Source organism: Coccinella septempunctata, chromosome 1, assembly GCF_907165205.1.
Source record: "Coccinella septempunctata chromosome 1, icCocSept1.1, whole genome shotgun sequence".
Lineage (NCBI taxonomy): Eukaryota > Metazoa > Arthropoda > Insecta > Coleoptera > Coccinellidae > Coccinella > Coccinella septempunctata.
The window spans coordinates 41,535,874-41,553,426 of NC_058189.1; the positions used below are offsets into that span (position 1 = coordinate 41,535,874).

At 35.1% G+C, this 17,553-nt stretch overlaps 1 protein-coding gene across 1 annotated transcript in view; it reads left to right on the plus strand.

The window, feature by feature from the left end:
- The window catches only part of LOC123306754, a 64,217-nt gene that overhangs the window by 12,377 nt on the left and 34,287 nt on the right, over positions 1-17,553 (plus strand). The window contains exons 3-4 of the mRNA XM_044888879.1: positions 14,400-14,505; positions 15,003-15,108. Of these exons, the coding sequence (XP_044744814.1) occupies positions 14,400-14,505; positions 15,003-15,108 (212 nt within the window). The remainder of the gene's footprint in view (positions 1-14,399; positions 14,506-15,002; positions 15,109-17,553) is intronic.

A 17,553-nucleotide genomic window follows, 5' to 3' on the forward strand; every position in this document is an offset into this window, starting at 1 on the left:
CAAAAAGCTGCAAATTATGAAAAGTTTAAAGAATAAGCTTTCAAATGATGTATCATATGGCCAATCCTCTGTATTAAAAAGTCGAGAGTCGTACCCCCCTTTCATTCGAAATATTCTTGTTACCACAACACGTGATGATTCACTACAGACAAAACTACTGGTGAAACGAATCCAATAATAAAAACCGTCAATTTTATGATCATTAATTCCGGCAACACTGTCGGAGGACTATTCCACTGTGAAATAAAAAAAAAATTATACATCGGAAGAACTATCCACCACATTTTGGATATTCTATATACAGCGGAAGACTGAAGGATCGTAAAATGGATGAAAATATATACACATGGAGGAGCCAAAGTGAACATTTTCGTGGGAGGACCCAAACATAGTAAAATGCGAAGAAATTTTTTTTTTTTCTTGACCAGTATTTGGGCGGATTCACATTCGAACCTTGCCAAATAACCAATATACGCAGAGAAATCTGATATATATTCATGGGTTCTGGTAGAGGACTTATTGCTGGATCATATGGTGAGGACCTATAGATGCCGGGATGTAAATATATATATATATATATATATATATGTATATATATATATATATATATATATATATATATATATATAAACATTAACAATTACAATTTCATATGTAAATAAACAACAACACAACCTCAAAAACATGAGTAAAATTGAAAACAGTAGAGTCACACACATCAATCAGAAAAGAGGTGGAAAAACTTATAATACATTATTGTTGGTTCTATTAGTCATATAATTTCTATCAAGAAAAGTGTGAAAAAGATACTTAGAGAGATGTACATTTTTCTTCCAAACGCAGTCCTATTGAAAGTGAAGCTAAAAGAAAAGAGTAAGAGTAAGTTTATTCATGTTAGCATACAAGAAGTATATACATTCGTCAAAAAAATGACATAAAATTCAACTGTTTCCTGCCATCTGATATTTATTAGGCATGATTTAGAATGGAAAAAGACAAAGACAACAAAAAGAACACAGATAAAATTACTTCTTATTCATTTTTAAGATCCAATTGAAATATGATGTATTGAGGTTCGCAATATCAGTTCTCTTATTTACAGAATTTATATTTCTTTTTATAGATATTTTTGTTATAATTTGGAGGTCGTTAATCACTTGCCCTAATATTCTCAATAATAATGGAATTTATGTTTGAAGAAGCTTCTCGTTATAGCATTGGAGCTTGGAACCAAAAAGAAAATATCTAAATCACTTGATTTTATCGACTTCACCCTAATCGTGGAATTTTGTTAGTCTTGAGAAGAATATGACGATCTGATGATGATGATATTGGTTTTTTGGAATAACTTATACTTATAAACAATCTGAACCAGAATTATTTTCCAGTTCAACAGGGTTTGCTGGGGGTGATATTCATAGTGTATTTAGCTTTTACAATAGTTATCGCAGTTTCCACTTGATATTTCTTAAAATCAAAATAATTCATTGAAGATATCCACTTAAACGTTTTGCTCTTATAGCTAACATACGAGTAATCCATTTTTATGCTAATAATTCGGAGTACTAAGAGTTCTATAAAATTCTCTGCCAAACGCAAGTAAACTTTTAAACATTGAAGTGTAATAATCAACAACGACGATACTATTTATTTCAAGACGTGTTTTGAGATGGTTATTTCAATAAGTAACAACTTGTTACTTTTCGGTTATATTGATTATGTACGATGGTAAGCGATCGAATTCCGGATTTTCCCGACATAGAATAGCGCAACGTTTAGCGTACAGCGTAATCTTCGTAAATTAAGGGAGTACGGGAGACTTGCTCATCAGGTAGGAGACTTGAACCACCTCAAATATTTCAATTCAAATTTGGCGCTACCGGTATCGTAAATAGCTTGCGACATACTCGTAACAAGGCACAACTAGTGGCGTCCCCATTTTGGCCGCCATTAAAACAGTTCGGAAATTCGAGGGTTGAACGTGATTTTGTTAAGAAGTAAGAAATTGAATAATTTTTGTTTGTTACACTGTCTGAAAAGTTTAATGGATGCGTTGTGTTATTTAGTTTTATTGCTTTCATTGATTACTATCAATGAACGATGAGCCTTTTTAATAATAGTCGAAAAAGTTTCAAGAAAACATCTCTTGAATAGAATAAAAGGGAGTGCGGGAGACGTGAACCATGCTTTGGTCGGGAGACATACCGTCTGTTCCGATATTCCTGAACAGTACTGTCAGTATTTCAGAGACAATGCCTATTGGCCTGGTCGTTCGAGTTCTATTGTTATTCGATTGCGGGCCAGTAAAGCCAGCAATATCGGAACAGGCCCATAATCAGTTGTCCAAGTTTTCCGCACTGAGCTAGATTGAGGTTTGCTTCAAAAAAAAAAGAAAATTGAATAATAAAAATAAATATAGAAAAATATACAAAGGTTCGAAAAACTAAAAAACATCTCGGAAATAAGTGAGAGTGACTCTGAAAGAGAAAATATGTATTTCATACGCTGATACCTCGCTGATACATCTGATGATGAAAACCTTGAAATAGACAATCGTTGGTCATTGAAAATTGTTTTCTTTTCAATGTCTACCCATTGTCTATACTACGCCACTTCAACAAACCGTTTTCTGTCAGTAAGCTTGACCTTGCCACCTTCCACGTCATCACCCTTTGAATCGACTTTAATCTGAATAGCGCCTCTTTTTTATATCTTCTTGGCAGGGACCGAGAATTCAGTTCTATAGCTCATGGTCTCTTCCTATCGCTGACAGAATCTACCAATCGAAACTGGTAATTTGCATATCTCCAAATGCACAGAGAATAATCCTATCTTTACAGGTGAGTCTGGATTGTTTTGTTTTTTGCATTGATAGATAGAAGTTCCACTGACCATTTCAGAATTGCACTGCGATCAAAGCAAATATAATTTTGCTGCATATGATCTAAAAAATCAATCAATTTATCGAAATACCCAAGCAGCTCATGTGAAATATATTGGAGTGAAAATTGAACGACTTTGGCGATTGGATGAGGATTTGAAAAATTTAACAAAAAAATAAGAAGTTTTCTATTCAAAATTGAATATCTGAAAATATATAAAAAAGCATAAAACAGCTTGATATGATCTACTATGCTTTAGTACAGTCACAACTCAGCTACGGGATCGTCGGATGGGGAAGTATTTTGGATCATCACTTGGCAAACCTGGAGGTTATACAAAAATGGATTTCAGAAGTAATACCCGAAAAAACACACTCACCTTTTCAGGTGATGAATTATTTCAAATATAAGGGGCACTTGACGTACGGCAACTTTTTGAAGTTAAAATCTCGAAAACAATGGATGCTTAGCGAGAGAAGAGATATCATGGCAAACATGAAAAAAAAATTCAAAACATCTCGAACAGCGACAAAAAAAATTCACGACTTTGAAATCTATAATTGAATAATGCATGACAACACAAAAACCAGAACTCCAAGATGACACTAACTTCACCTCAAAAATGATTATATACCTATATTAGATTTAGTAAAATTATATCTATTATTGTTAGAGTGTATTTTAGTTTCTTTGGAATGAAGTGAGTGTATGTTTTTAGTCAAATATAGTGAATTATCAGAGGATAGTCTCTATGACTTTTTTATGTTAATTTTATGGGAACAAATAAGCATTATTGGGTCAAAATCACCAAGGTGGCAAATTCCACATTCTCTTTTATGATGAATATACCTAGCAGCCATTACTTTGATAATCAGCTCAAATTATCACTCAACTTGTATATGAACTATATTCACTTTGGCAGAGCATAGAATTGAATAGTTCACTAGTAATTTCATTTTTAAATTGAGCTATTGCATAAAACAATCATTCCGGGAACGTTTTTTTGATGTTGATAATAAAATGGGGGGATAATCTAAGTAATTTTTTCCTCTCTGTCCAAAAGCAGTAGTGCGCAGTTAATAATCTAACACTGAAAAACTCTAATGAAATCCCAAGCAAAAACATTAAGGAGCAGGAGATCGCTATGAATTGAGCTTTATGATTGTTTCTTGGTATTGAATTCTGCAAATATGCTAATATCGCCGAATTATATACAAACAAATAATCTGTAGGTATGAGGAACCCTATTGATTTTAATATAACCAGATCCTGTTCTTGAATATCTGAAATAATACAGTATTATTTGAGTTTTGGGTGATGTTCCCGGAAATGACGACGTGTTCACGGAATGATGTATGTGTTCCGTAAATGACGATAAAGTTAAAATGTAAAATTATCGAATCATAAGCAGATATTTAGATGTCATATTTATACATTTGATTTATTCTTAATTATTAATCATTCTAAAGTCATCAACCTTTACGTTTTTACCTTCATTTACACACTTCCATTGAAAGATGCCACAGAATCTGTATCATCACCTGATCAAACTTTGGATTTTCAGAGTTATCACATAAACCATTCATACAGTCATGGGAAGTTATATCGCAACTATAATCCATGATATTTCTCTCAACACCTCCGTACTTGATATTTTGTAAGTTTTTTAATTTGTTCAGTTTAAGTTCGAAACTTTCGTGCTTGACACATAAACAAGTTTCTCTATCCCTTAATCTTGGGGCAACTACTCAAAATTTTTTTGCCCTCAATAATATTGAATGGGACAAATTTATTGCAGCTCCATTGAGTAATCTTGACATCAGTTCTTTAACGGAGGATAAAAGGTGTAGTTTTTGTTTCTTGATGCCTCTCTTCTTCACGAAATCTCTTTTGGCTGGGCACATCCTACTAACGTCATCCCTTTCGAAGAAATCTTCAACTTTTTGTTGAACTTCTGGCTTCAAAACCATCTTACGCTTTTTTGTATCACACACAGAATCGATGAACTGTTTCTTTGTTTTGGCAAAAAAGTCATGTGAAGATATCTGTATTTCCTTAATAAATCACCGCTAACACATTTTTGGAAAACTTCCCTCTCTTTAGAATTTATTCTTCAAAGTACTGGCTTTGTCCTTCAATTGCGTAGTCATTACTTTGTTGAATAAAAGAGTCTTGCGTATTTCAGGAGGTTCGTCGATATTTCCTTGCAATGCATCTACTTTGCTTTTTGGTGTTGTTGTACCTGAGTTTTCTCCTGTCCTCTTTTTTTCATTTCTTCTCAGTGTCCTCTAAAAATTTTCATATTTACGTTTAATTTTAGCTATCATTTTATCCTGCCGCATTATTTTGCGGTATGCTTTGGATCTATCTTTCCGCACAATTTTTCTTCCCAATGACGTTTTCCTCACTGATAGTGTTGAGCTGCATCATCATTGGAATGTGAAGAATTATTTTTCATTATATTTGATAATGCTTTTTTCTTTTTTCTGTATTTTTGAAATGCTTCCTTCCAAATTTTTCTCTGTTTTCGCTTTACTCTCTCAGTCATCTCAGCATGTAGTATGCTCTATCCTTAGTCCTTTTAATATCTCTATCATTCTCAGTCATCTTATCTAAAAATTTCTTTTTTCTGGCATTAACCTTTTCTCGATTTCGCAAGTAGGCTGAACTATTTTTCTTGAGTTGTTTTTTCGTACGTTTTTTTTATTTTCTTCAGACTTACGAGACTCCATATAGCTGAAAAATGAAACATTTATTAAAAACCGAGTTTACACCATACAAAATGAATTAAATGATCAATGGTTATAACATAAAACATTTTGGCAATCAAATAGTCATCTCGGGAACATCATAGTCATTTCGAGAACGCTCCATCAAGTCTGGGAACGTTCCCGAAATGACCGTTCCCGTAATGATTTTTTCAAATACGAACCCCATTTTCTTACGTCAGTCATTTGCGATATCGCGTTTGGATTGGTTTATGTAAAATATTTGAAGTAAGTATTCGTTACAAACACAATAAAACATATATTGTTTAATACACATAATAAATGAACGCGTTCCCGGTATGATGACCTATTGATGTACGGTCTATAAAAAATGAATCGAAAGGTACTTACCATTTATTTTCAATTATTTAGATGAAAACCTCACTAAACAGTCACTTCCTTTAGACCTCCTACGACACTGGACCACATCTAATGTAAATACTGCGTTAACAAACATAGTTTTTTCGGGCGATCAAAACTGTTCACTGAAATGACGCTCTTATTGTCGGACATGATATTTTGTTTCTTTAATTCAATTTTTTTCTTCAATAAAACCCTTAATTACTTGATTTAAGATACAATTTTAGGCCAATGAGAAAGAAAACTTGTCTAATTTATTCCATTTTATGAATATTCACGATGTTAATTTCCAAAGATTGCTATTCCGGACGCGTTCCCGAAATGATTTTTTGTACGTATTTCTTCAGATAATGATGAATATGTTTCATTTTTGAAGTAAAATATATTATGTATAGTTAAAATGAACACAGGTGTGAATTTACAAATGATAATTTTTTTGGAAAAAGGCAGAATTCAGTGATTTATTTTCTGTCAAAGGTTATTTTCCACCTTGGTGATTTTGACCCTAATTATATTCCATTCATTTTCATTTTTATCGGGTGTACAAACCCACCATTTTCGGATCGTTTTTCTTTAACACTGGTATGACAATACTTGTTTTCAAAATACTTGGGACTTTGTCCTGTAGATTAATGGTGAGTTTATGTAGAGTTCAGGTGACCACCATTATTACATTGGTACTTCTACTGAACAGAGGACTTGTGGTCCATTCTTCGTCTTCTTGTAGTTAGAGATAGAGAGACTCATACCCTGAGACACACCGACAAACATGCCACTAGTCGACAGAGAGGAGTCCCTCTCACCATAGCAACCAGTCAGTCAAATGTTTATTGAACAGCTAGGTGGCCATTCATCGCCACCGACATCAAACTCAGTTTCCTCTCAAGAGCGAGTTTTAGACCTCAGGCTCTATGGTCGGTCTTTCAATGAGAAGCCTCGGCTGCGTTCTTCCATTCAGAGGAAAATTTTCTGTCGAGCCATCTAATAAGGAAGTTCCTGACAGATGTACGACAGACAGGCAGCGTCTGTTCCGTTCCGAACCAACAAAAGCTGTGCATGTCTGCTTCCTCGTTTCTCGGAAGCCCCGCGTGCACCGAACACCAAATAACTTTCACAATGTACCGGAGCCCAGCTCGCGCAAGGCTTTACTGCATTCCTCTACTAAGTATGAATCGACATTACATTACATTGGTCCCTTATAGGTTTTAGTTTTTGGTAACTCGTCACTTAATATCAGCGAGACCGAAACCATGGTCAGCATCTACTCTTCTGTGATGGGACTTCTTCCTGTCGGGGTCACAACGATGGCAAATTGGCTAGTTCGATTTGGACCGACTTAATATCATATATATCAGCTGTTGATATGTGTCGGAATTAATTCGTACTAATGAATTCATTGGTAGCCATTGGTAAAACTAGCGTTGCACTCAATCAGAGTAATATCAAATATAGATTAGGGTCAAAATCACCAAGGTGGAAAATTACCTTTGACAGAAAATAAATCACTGAATTCTGCCTTTTTCCAACAAAATTATCATTTTTAAATTCACACCTGTGTTCATTTTAACTATACATAATATATTTTACTTCAAAAATAAAAAAAATTCATCATTATTTGAAGAAATACGTACAAAAATTCATTTCGGGAACGTGTCCGGAATATCAATCTTTGGAAACTAACATCGTGAATATTCATAAAATGGAATAAATTAGACAAGTTTTCTTCCTCATTGTCCTAAAATTGTATCTTAAATCAAGTAATTAAGGGTTTTATTGAAGAAAAAAATTGAGTTAGAGAAAATCGGTACAAAATATCATGTTCGACAATAAGAGCGTCATTTCAGTGAACAGTTTTGATCGCCCGAAAAAACTATGTTTGTTAACGCAGTATTTACATTAGATGTGGTCCGGTGTCGTAGGAGGTCTAAAGGAAGTGACTGTCTAGTAAGGTTTTCATCCAAATAATTGAAAATAAATGGTAAGTACCTTTCGATTCATTTTTTATAGACCGTACATCAATAGGTCATCATACCGGGAACGCGTTCATTTATTATGTGTATTAAACAATATATGTTTTATTGTGTTTGTAACGAATTCTCACTTCAAATATTTTACATAAACCAAGCCAAACGCGATATCGCAAATGACTGACGTAAGAAAATGGGGTTCGTATTTGAAAACATCATTACGGGAACGGTCATTTCGGGAACGTTCCCGGACTTGATGGAGCGTTCTCGAAATGACTATGATGTTCCCGAGATGACTATTTGATTGCCAAAATGGTATATGTTATAACCATTGATCATTTAATTCATTTTGTATGGTGTAAACTCGGTTTTTAATAAATGTTTCATTTTTCAGCTATATGGAGTCTCATAAGTCTGAAGAAAATGAAAAAAACGTACGAAAAAACACCTCAAGAAAAATAGTTCAGCTTACTTGCGAAATCGAGAAAAGGCTAATGCCAGAAGAAAGAAATTTTTAGATAAGAAGGCTGAGAATGATAGAGATATTAAAAGGGCTAAGGATAGAGCATACTACATGCTGAGATGACTGAGAGAGTAAAGCGAAAGCAGAGAAAAATTTGGAATGAAGCATCACAAAAATACAGAAAAAAAAAGAAAGCATATCAAATATAATGAAAAATAATTCTTCACATTCCAATGATGATGCAGCTCAACACTATCATTGAGGAAAACGTCATAGGAAGAAAAATTGTGCGGAAAGATAGATCCAAAGCATACCGCAAAATAATGCGGCAGGATAAAATGATAGCTGAAATTAAACGTAAATATGAAAATTTTTAGAGGACACTGAGAAGAAATGAAAAAAAGAGGACAGGAGAAAACTCAGGTACAACAACACCAAAAAGCAAAGTAGATGCATTGCAAGGAAATATCGACGAACCTCCTGAAATACGCAAGACTCTTTTATTCAACGAAGTAATGACTACGCAATTGAAAGACAAAGCCAGTACTTCGAAGAAAAAATTCTAAAGAGAGGGAAGTTATCCAAAAATGACTAAGACTTTTTTGCCAAAACAAAGAAACAGTTCATCGATTCTGTGTGTGATACAAAAATGCGTAAGATGGTTTTGAAGCCGGAAGTTCAACAAAAAGTTGAAGATTTCTTCGAAAGGGATGGCGTTAGTAGGATGTGCCCAGCCAAAAGAGATTTCGTGAAGAAGAGAGGCATCAAGAAACAAAAACTACACCTTTTATTCTCCGTTAAAGAACTGATGTCAAAATTACTCAACGGAGCTGCAATAAATTTGTCCCATTCAATATTATTAAGGGCAAAAACATTTTGGGTAGTTGCCCCAAGATTAAGGGATAGAGAAACTTGTTTATGTGTCAAGCACGAAAGTTTCGAACTCAAACTGAACAAATAAAAAAACTTACAAAATATCAAGTACGGAGGTGTTGAGAGAAATATCATGGATTTTAGTTGCGATATAACTTCCCATGACTGTATGAATGGTTCATGTGATAACTCTGAAAATCCAAAGTTTGAGCCAGGTGATGATACAGATTCTGCGGCATACTTTCAATGGAAGTGTGTAAATGAAGCTAAAAACGTAAAACTTGATGACTTTAGAATGATTAATAATTAAGAATAAACCAAATATATAATTATGACATCTAAATATCTGCTTATGATTCGATAATTTTACATTTTATCTTTATCGCCATTTACGGAACACATACATCATTCCGTGAACACGTCGTCATTTCCGGGAACATCACTCAAAACTCAAATAATACTGTATTATTTCAGATATTCAAGAACAGGATCTGGTTATATTAAAATCAATAGGGTTCCTCATACCTACAGATTATTTGTTTGTATATAATTCGGCGATATTAGCATATTTGCCGAATTCAATACCAAGAAACAATCATAAAGCTCAATTCATAGCGATCTCCTGCTCCTTAATGTTTTTGCTTGGGATTTCATTAGAGTTTTTCAGTGTTAGATTATTAACTGCGCACTACTGATTTTGGACAGAGAGGAAAAAATTACTTAGATTATCCCCCCATTTTATTATCAACATAAAAAAAACGTTCCCGGAATGATTGTTTTATGCGATAGCTCAATTTAAAAATGAAATTACTAGTGAACTATTCAATTCTATGCTCTGCCAAAGTGAATATAGTTCATATACAAGTTGAGTGATAATTTGAGCTGATTATCAAAGTAATGGCTGCTAGGTATATTCATCATAAAAGAGAATGTGGAATTTGCCACCTTGGTGATTTTGACCCATTAGGATATTTTGAAATTATTCCACTGTTTTAAAATACATGCGCACCAGTTTGAATAGCGGATACCGTTTGTAAAAACTAGTTTTAGATCTTTTGGAATTAGTGTAGTGGCATGAAAATATGCACTCTCTCTAATACACAATATGAACCTAGAAGCCATAACACATAATAAATAAAAACTAATTGGACTTTCAAACACGATATCATGGCTTTTCGGAGCTAAAAATAGTTATTTTCCTATCAAGTGCGGAAAGTGATACTCAACTTCGTGCGGGCAAGACACTTTACGCAAGAGTTAGGAACAATATTTTTTCTACAAGCGCTTGAAATATATAAATGTATCCATTTTACGAAACAGATCATATCTCATTTGATTAATTCATATATAATGACAGACGTTATTCTGCATGTCGTTACTAAGGGTTTCTCATCGTTGACGTTCTGTCCATAGAAAGATGATGAATTAAAATTATTCTATAATATTTGCGTGCGGGAAAAACCCCTGCTAATCCATTCCCGCACGCAAATGCGTGCGGGAAAGAAATAGCAGGCGTTTTTCCCGCACTCTTTGGGAAAAAGACTCTTTGCAACTTGTAATGCGTGCGGGAAAAAGGTTGAACGCGCACGCTTGTAGAAAAAGTAGTTTTTCGGCATTTCAATCGATCATCTGAAATGGTGGGAATTGTTTTCAGTTTGTAAAAATTTCAATGGCTGTTTGTCTCCCACTTGATAATGATATAATATGGCGATTGTCCGTCATCTTCTTTCTTTTAGTAATCTGTCGAGGAAAATCTTTCATCACATCTCGACCGCCTTTGCCTCGTTATTTTTTATATTGATAGGCAAAATAGACTACTATAAACAAACGAAATGGCCGATGACGCTCAAAATCTTGTGAATGACAGGTGTGCCAACTTAGCGACATAAATAAGTTCGACAATTCCTTGAATTGCAGGTTGTCAAGGGAAACATAATAATCATACATAGGTGAAAAGCTATGATGATATTCAGAACAGAATTTTTTAAGAATGGAATCTGGTCTATCCGTGGAATGAATTAGGCGCCATCCTTCGGTGCTTTCAAGAAAAAACGAGACCTTCAATAGGTTATTTTCCTAAATTTCAAAATATATGTCATTAAAATCCTTATAATTCAAATATATTAATATAATTATTATTATTAATTCCCAAAAAGAGTAGGGGTTATACCCATAAACTCAAAAATACAAAATAAAATGGAATGCTCCAATACATAAATAGGAAGAGACAATAACTCGCACGTATGTTCACTTGAAAAGTCACTTGAAAAATCACTTGAAATGTCAATTCTGGCTCTGAATGAACAGATCGAGTCGGTTTTTGAACGTATTTACCGAGTTGGCACCAACCACACTATGTGGAAGACGATTCCATCCTTCGAAAACTCTATTGGGAAGAAACACTTGACGCTGTGTAGTTCTAAAATTCTCCTTGGCCAGTTTGAAGGCATGGCTACGGAGTTGTGTGCTACTTCTTCTATAGATGTGATCGAGATTCACGCCAAAAAGCCCATGCAATGCTCGATACGTCACAATAAGATCTCCTCTATCTCGTCGATCTCCAAAGGTTTGGAGATTCATCAGTCTCAAACGAGCGTGATAGTCTGGCCTTATCTTCCCAAAAGGAATCCTTGTGTTCCAACGCTGAACAGACTCGAGAAGAAGTTGATCACTTTTAAGAGGACACCACACTGGTTCAGCATACTCCATCAAAGGGCGCACATAGCTGCAATAAAGTGTCCTACAAGTTTCCAAGCTGCAGCCCCTAAAGGATCTCTGAATCATGTAGGTCATCTGTCTGGCTTTTGCTGCAACAGCCGCCACGTGGCGAGACCAGCTCAAATCATTAGAAACTATGACGCCCAGATCATTATAGTGGTCAACGGGGCTCAAGCGATGACCATCGACCACATACTGGTAACGCGGATTATTTCTACCCAGATGTAAGACGTGGCATTTGCTGGGGTTCAGTGGCAGCAACCAACTTCGACACCACTCGTCCACAGCCCGCAGATCGTCCTGCAGAGCCCCCGCATTCGACGCATGGTTATAGATTTTGGTGTCGTCTGCAAAAAGTGCGCTTGGAGATTTCAGCAGTCGAGGTAAATCAGACGTATAAAACAAAAAGAGAATGGGACCAAGAACTGATCCCTGCGAGACACCACTGGACATGAAAATATCTTCCGATGAATAAACATCTCCCACTCTCACTCGAAATGATCTAACAGATAGAAATGCCCTGATCCACGCAAGCAAATCGCCCCTTATGCCAAGTAGTTGTAGACAAAAGACGTAGACAAAAGACGTAGATGTAGTTTAGACAAAAGACGACGATGTGGGACCCTGTCAAAAGCCTTGGAGAAATCCAAATACAGGACATCCACAGGAACTCCGATCCAAAGAGAGAGTCCAATCGTTCAGACAGCTCAGCAAGTTTGTCATGGTGGAACGACCAGGAACAAACCCATGTTGTTCGCGGGGTATGATATCATGTATCAACGCGAAATGGAGAAGCTGATTAGTCACAATTCTTTCCAAGATCTTGCATACAGAGGATGTAAGGCTTATGGGTCGATAATTATTTGGCGAGAACTTATCTCCCCCCTTATAGATAGGGGTAACTGAGACTTCAACCAGTCCTTCGGGAGGGTGGAAGTACCCAGCGACCTCTCGAAAATGAGGGATAGGGGAAGAGCAATGGCGGAAGCACATCTTTTTAAAGTAAAAGGAGAAAGGCCATCGGGACCAGGAGAAGATGATTCCTTAAGATTCAACAGATGCTTGAGCACCAAGTCCTCATCGACGGATACAATCTCAAGTTTCGCATCCGGACCAGTCATACGGACCGTGGGCAATGGCCCGTCCGGCTCAGAACAGTAGACGCTAGCGAAAACCTCAGCTAGTGAATCCGCGGACTCCTTGACATCTTCGGAAACTTGCTCCGCAGAATTCCTGACCAACGGGACAGAAACTTTCGAGTTCATCGTTGCTCTCATATATTTGAAAAATTTCTTTCTGTCACTGCTTGAAGCAAGTTGAGTCTCATAGGAGGCTTTAGCCTTATCAATCGCAGATGAAACGAAGTTGAAGTAAGATCTGTGGTTGCGGTAATCTGAATCCGATCGACTACAGAGATATCTTTGCCACAAAGATTTTTTGCATCTGATCATTTTCAGAATATCTTGACTTCTCCAAGGTTTTAGTGGGTTCAGTTTGATAGTTTTCTTTCTAGTGAACCTTGAGAGCGTAGACCTCATAATATCAATAAAGCAGTTCCACATATCATCGACATCATCACATCGGTTGAACAGTTCCCTCCAGCTGATTCCATGAAGCTCGGTGTTCACTGCTTCATAATTTATTATTGGGATCGAAATATCGAAATATATTTTTTCATATTTTAACACAGTGCATTTTGTCTGTATTCACTTACGAAAATTCTGATTTCAGAAGTGCTCTCTTATTACAATTCTACGTTATTTAACAATCCGGTAACGCTCATCAATTCAATAATGTTCATGAAAGTTTTCTGATCGCCATAGACTTAATAAATATAAAGTTTGACAGGAAAAACAAACAATGACACAAAATTTTATCGTTTTTGATAAGGATAGGTACAGATTACCGAATCAATTTTTTGTAATCTGTGGATATAGAATTCTATATCTTTTTGATCGTTTCCACTGTTGTCGAATTAACAAAAATTACCAGACTTTAGTTAAGGTAATCTACGTCACAAGCTTTCACATATTTGAATGTTTTCTAAGTTTCGAAGGGTGTATTTCTAAATTTTGAAGCGAATCTTTTACTTGTTGGATAACTAATGGAAAAGGGTTTCCATAAATAATCTTAAATTCGATTTTTGAGTTTTAGGAAACTTGCCCATTGTTTTCTTTAATAATAGTGCTCTGCTCGGAAAGTAATTCATTCTTGATTGCTCTTTCGTAGTTTTAAGCATCTGTGTTCTCTACCTGAATACCTACCGGAAAATCTGAAATTACTAAATAAACTCTGCTGGATACATTGATATGTATATTTCCGCACGGTCTTTATCTATACTATTGTAAAATGGAAAATTTTGTTGCAGGTAGGATTTCAAAAAGACATTGTGCAAGAAGGAAAGAAATCCTTCGTCTTGTGAACCAAGAATATAACTCCTATATATCAGTATCAATAGCTGAGAAACTCATAAGGTACCTATATTCTTACTATATACTCGTATATTATTAATAAGATGTATATTTATTTATTTGTTATTTCGATTACTAATTGAAATTTTAATTAGCACACAGTTTGTTCGAAAAGAAGAAGATGGAAATTATTCACATCTCATTTTTCCCTTTCTATTGATCATTTGTAAAAAATTACTCAATTTGAATTTGAAACTTTTCCCTTTGCATGTTGATTTATTATTAGATACCACTTGATAGTTGAATATACAGAAATTTTGAGAGGATTTGTGAAAGATGCATTGCGAGAAGAAAAGAAGAAAGAAGAATTGTAAGAGAAGAATGAAGAGAATGGAAATGACCAAGGGTGGACCAGAAGAAAATGAGAAGAAAAAGAAGAAGACGTTGAGAGGATTCAGCCAAAAATATGAAAACTCTTGAAATTTACAATTCAAATTATCATAAATCCTTCTTTTCACCAAATTTGCTTTTTATAATCTAAATATTCCCATAATTTATAGGGAAATCAATGAAATTGCAAGTTACAATGAACAGACACCGGAATTCGTTGACGAAATCAGAGAAAAAATGTTTCTCCTCCATGAATACAATACACATGTTGCAAAGGTAAGAATATAAAAAAAGTATTCTATTATTATTGCTGTTTCAATCGACTAGTTGAAAATGAATCTCATTGGAAATTCAAAGCACTCAACAAAAATACGAAAACTTTCCATGTTTTACCTTGTTATGAAAAGATAATTGGTTTCAATAAAAATCATGAATCATTATTAGATATGTAAAACAAGTCCTGCAAATAGTTGCGCATTGTTGCATTTAGGAAGCAGATCGGAATCTATATTTCTACAGGGTGATTCATTTGGAAACGCGCATACAATCAGGGTAGACGGAGGACACCCAGGTGATTCTAAATAACTTATATTTTATGGGTCTACCATTCTTTGTAACCAAGATACAGGCTGCTGTACTAATTTTCTCCATTTCTTCAATTAATTATATCTTATAAACACCCTATATATTTTGGTGATATTTGATTCTTTGTCAGGAGTGCTATCGATCAAGAGGCATCGTCTCTGAAATACTGACAGTACTGTTCAGGAATATCGGAACAGACGGATAAAAAAGAAACGGAAAGGTTGATCGGGTATGTAGTCAATTGTTATAATTTTAGCTCTTTATTGTCTCAGCCAAGCTTTCGGATAATCACTTATCCTTCTTCAGGGCTACTGAAAATTACATAACGTTATAAAAACATACATAAGTAAGTGTAATAAAACTTACAACAATGTGAGACTTCGATATTAACATAATAACACTATAATCTACATATACAGGGTGTGGCATGAGTCGTTGGCCTAATGGTGAATGCGGGTTATCCAGGCCTTTCATAAAACTTGCTTGTTTTGTAGCCTTAGGCTATTAGTTTCGGAGATATTGGTGATTCATGAACATTGGCCTATATTTGCGATAGCAATAACTGTGGAATGCAAAGTCCGATTTCTATCAAATTTTATGGGTTTGTTCACTTCAGAAAGCTTTTTCAAACGGCTCATGAAATATAAATATTTTCAGGGCAGTACTCAGAATATCATGATTTTTCTTTCAAGCTCCAAACTCTATATTTTTTACATCCCTTACCGAAATTTTGTCATGAAAAACTAGTTATTCTAAGGAATTCAATTTTCACTTTGCACACTTCTTACAAGAGAATAGGAACCGGACGAATTCATCTTTTATGTAATTTTGTCGAAATGCTGTCCTGTTTTTATTCCTTTGCTGGTATTATTTATTGCCCTCCGTCGAGATTTTGAACTTTTTAAATTCTGTTCAACTCTTTTCCATTTCGAACCCTCAGTTCCCACTAAGGGTGCGTGAAAAAGTGTTAAAAGTAAGCATAATCAGGATATGAATTCTTTCGGAATTACATTCTAAATTTGGATTCAAATGAAGTGAACCCGCTTAGAAAATGTAATACGTGAAAGAATGCACTTTGATACACAAAAAATTTTGACTACATATCAGGAGGTATTCACTTCCAGCTAGATAGTACAGGTCCTCGCCGATTTAGACTAGTTATGCAATATCTGAACAACAATTTTCCGAACAGATGGATAGGAAATGGGGGACCTTTGGCATGATCCCCAAGGTCCCCTGATCTAACGCCTCTGGATTATTTTCTCTGGGGTTATCTGGAAGAGAAAGCATATTCCACTGAAATAACTTCGCTGATGCATTTGAGATAGAGGATGGAAGAAGCCTCCGCAGAAGTTGAACAAAATCCCAATATGATAAGGACAATAAATAATATGATTTTTAGAGCCAGCAAATGTGTCGAGATGAAACAACTCCACTTCGAACGTCTCTTATGATATGAAGCAAATACACTTACGGATTACATTTTCCGAGAGGGTTTACATTATTTGTATCTAAATTCAATATGTGATTTCCAAAGAATTCATAGCTCGATTTTGTTTACTTTCTAATCAATTTTTTACGATCACTCAGTGGGTGCAGAAGGTTTAAAATGAAAAAGAGTTGAACAGAATTCGAAGTAATCCGAAATCTGGGCAAAAAATAATAAATATTATCACCAAAGGAATAGAAACAGGACCGTATTTAAAAAAAAATTATACAAAAGATTAATTCGCCCGGTTCCTATTCTCTTGTGATAAGTGTGCCATGCAAAGTGAAAACTGAATTCCTTAGAATAAATTATGCAGTTTTTCATGGCAATAACGAAATTTCTGTGAGGGATGTGAAAAATATAGATTTTGGAGCTTGAAAGAAAAACATGATATTCTAAGTACCGGCCTGAAAATATTGAAATTTCATGAGCCGTTTGGAAGAGCTTTCGGAAGTGAACAAACCCATAAAATTTGATCGAAATCGGACTTTGCATTCCAGAGTTATTGCTATCACAAATTTAGACCAATGTTCATGAATCACCCCGTATCTCCGAAACTAATAGCCTTAGGGTACAAAACAAGCAAGTTTTATGAAAGGCCTGGATGACCCGCATTCACCATTAGGCTATGGACAACGACTCATGCA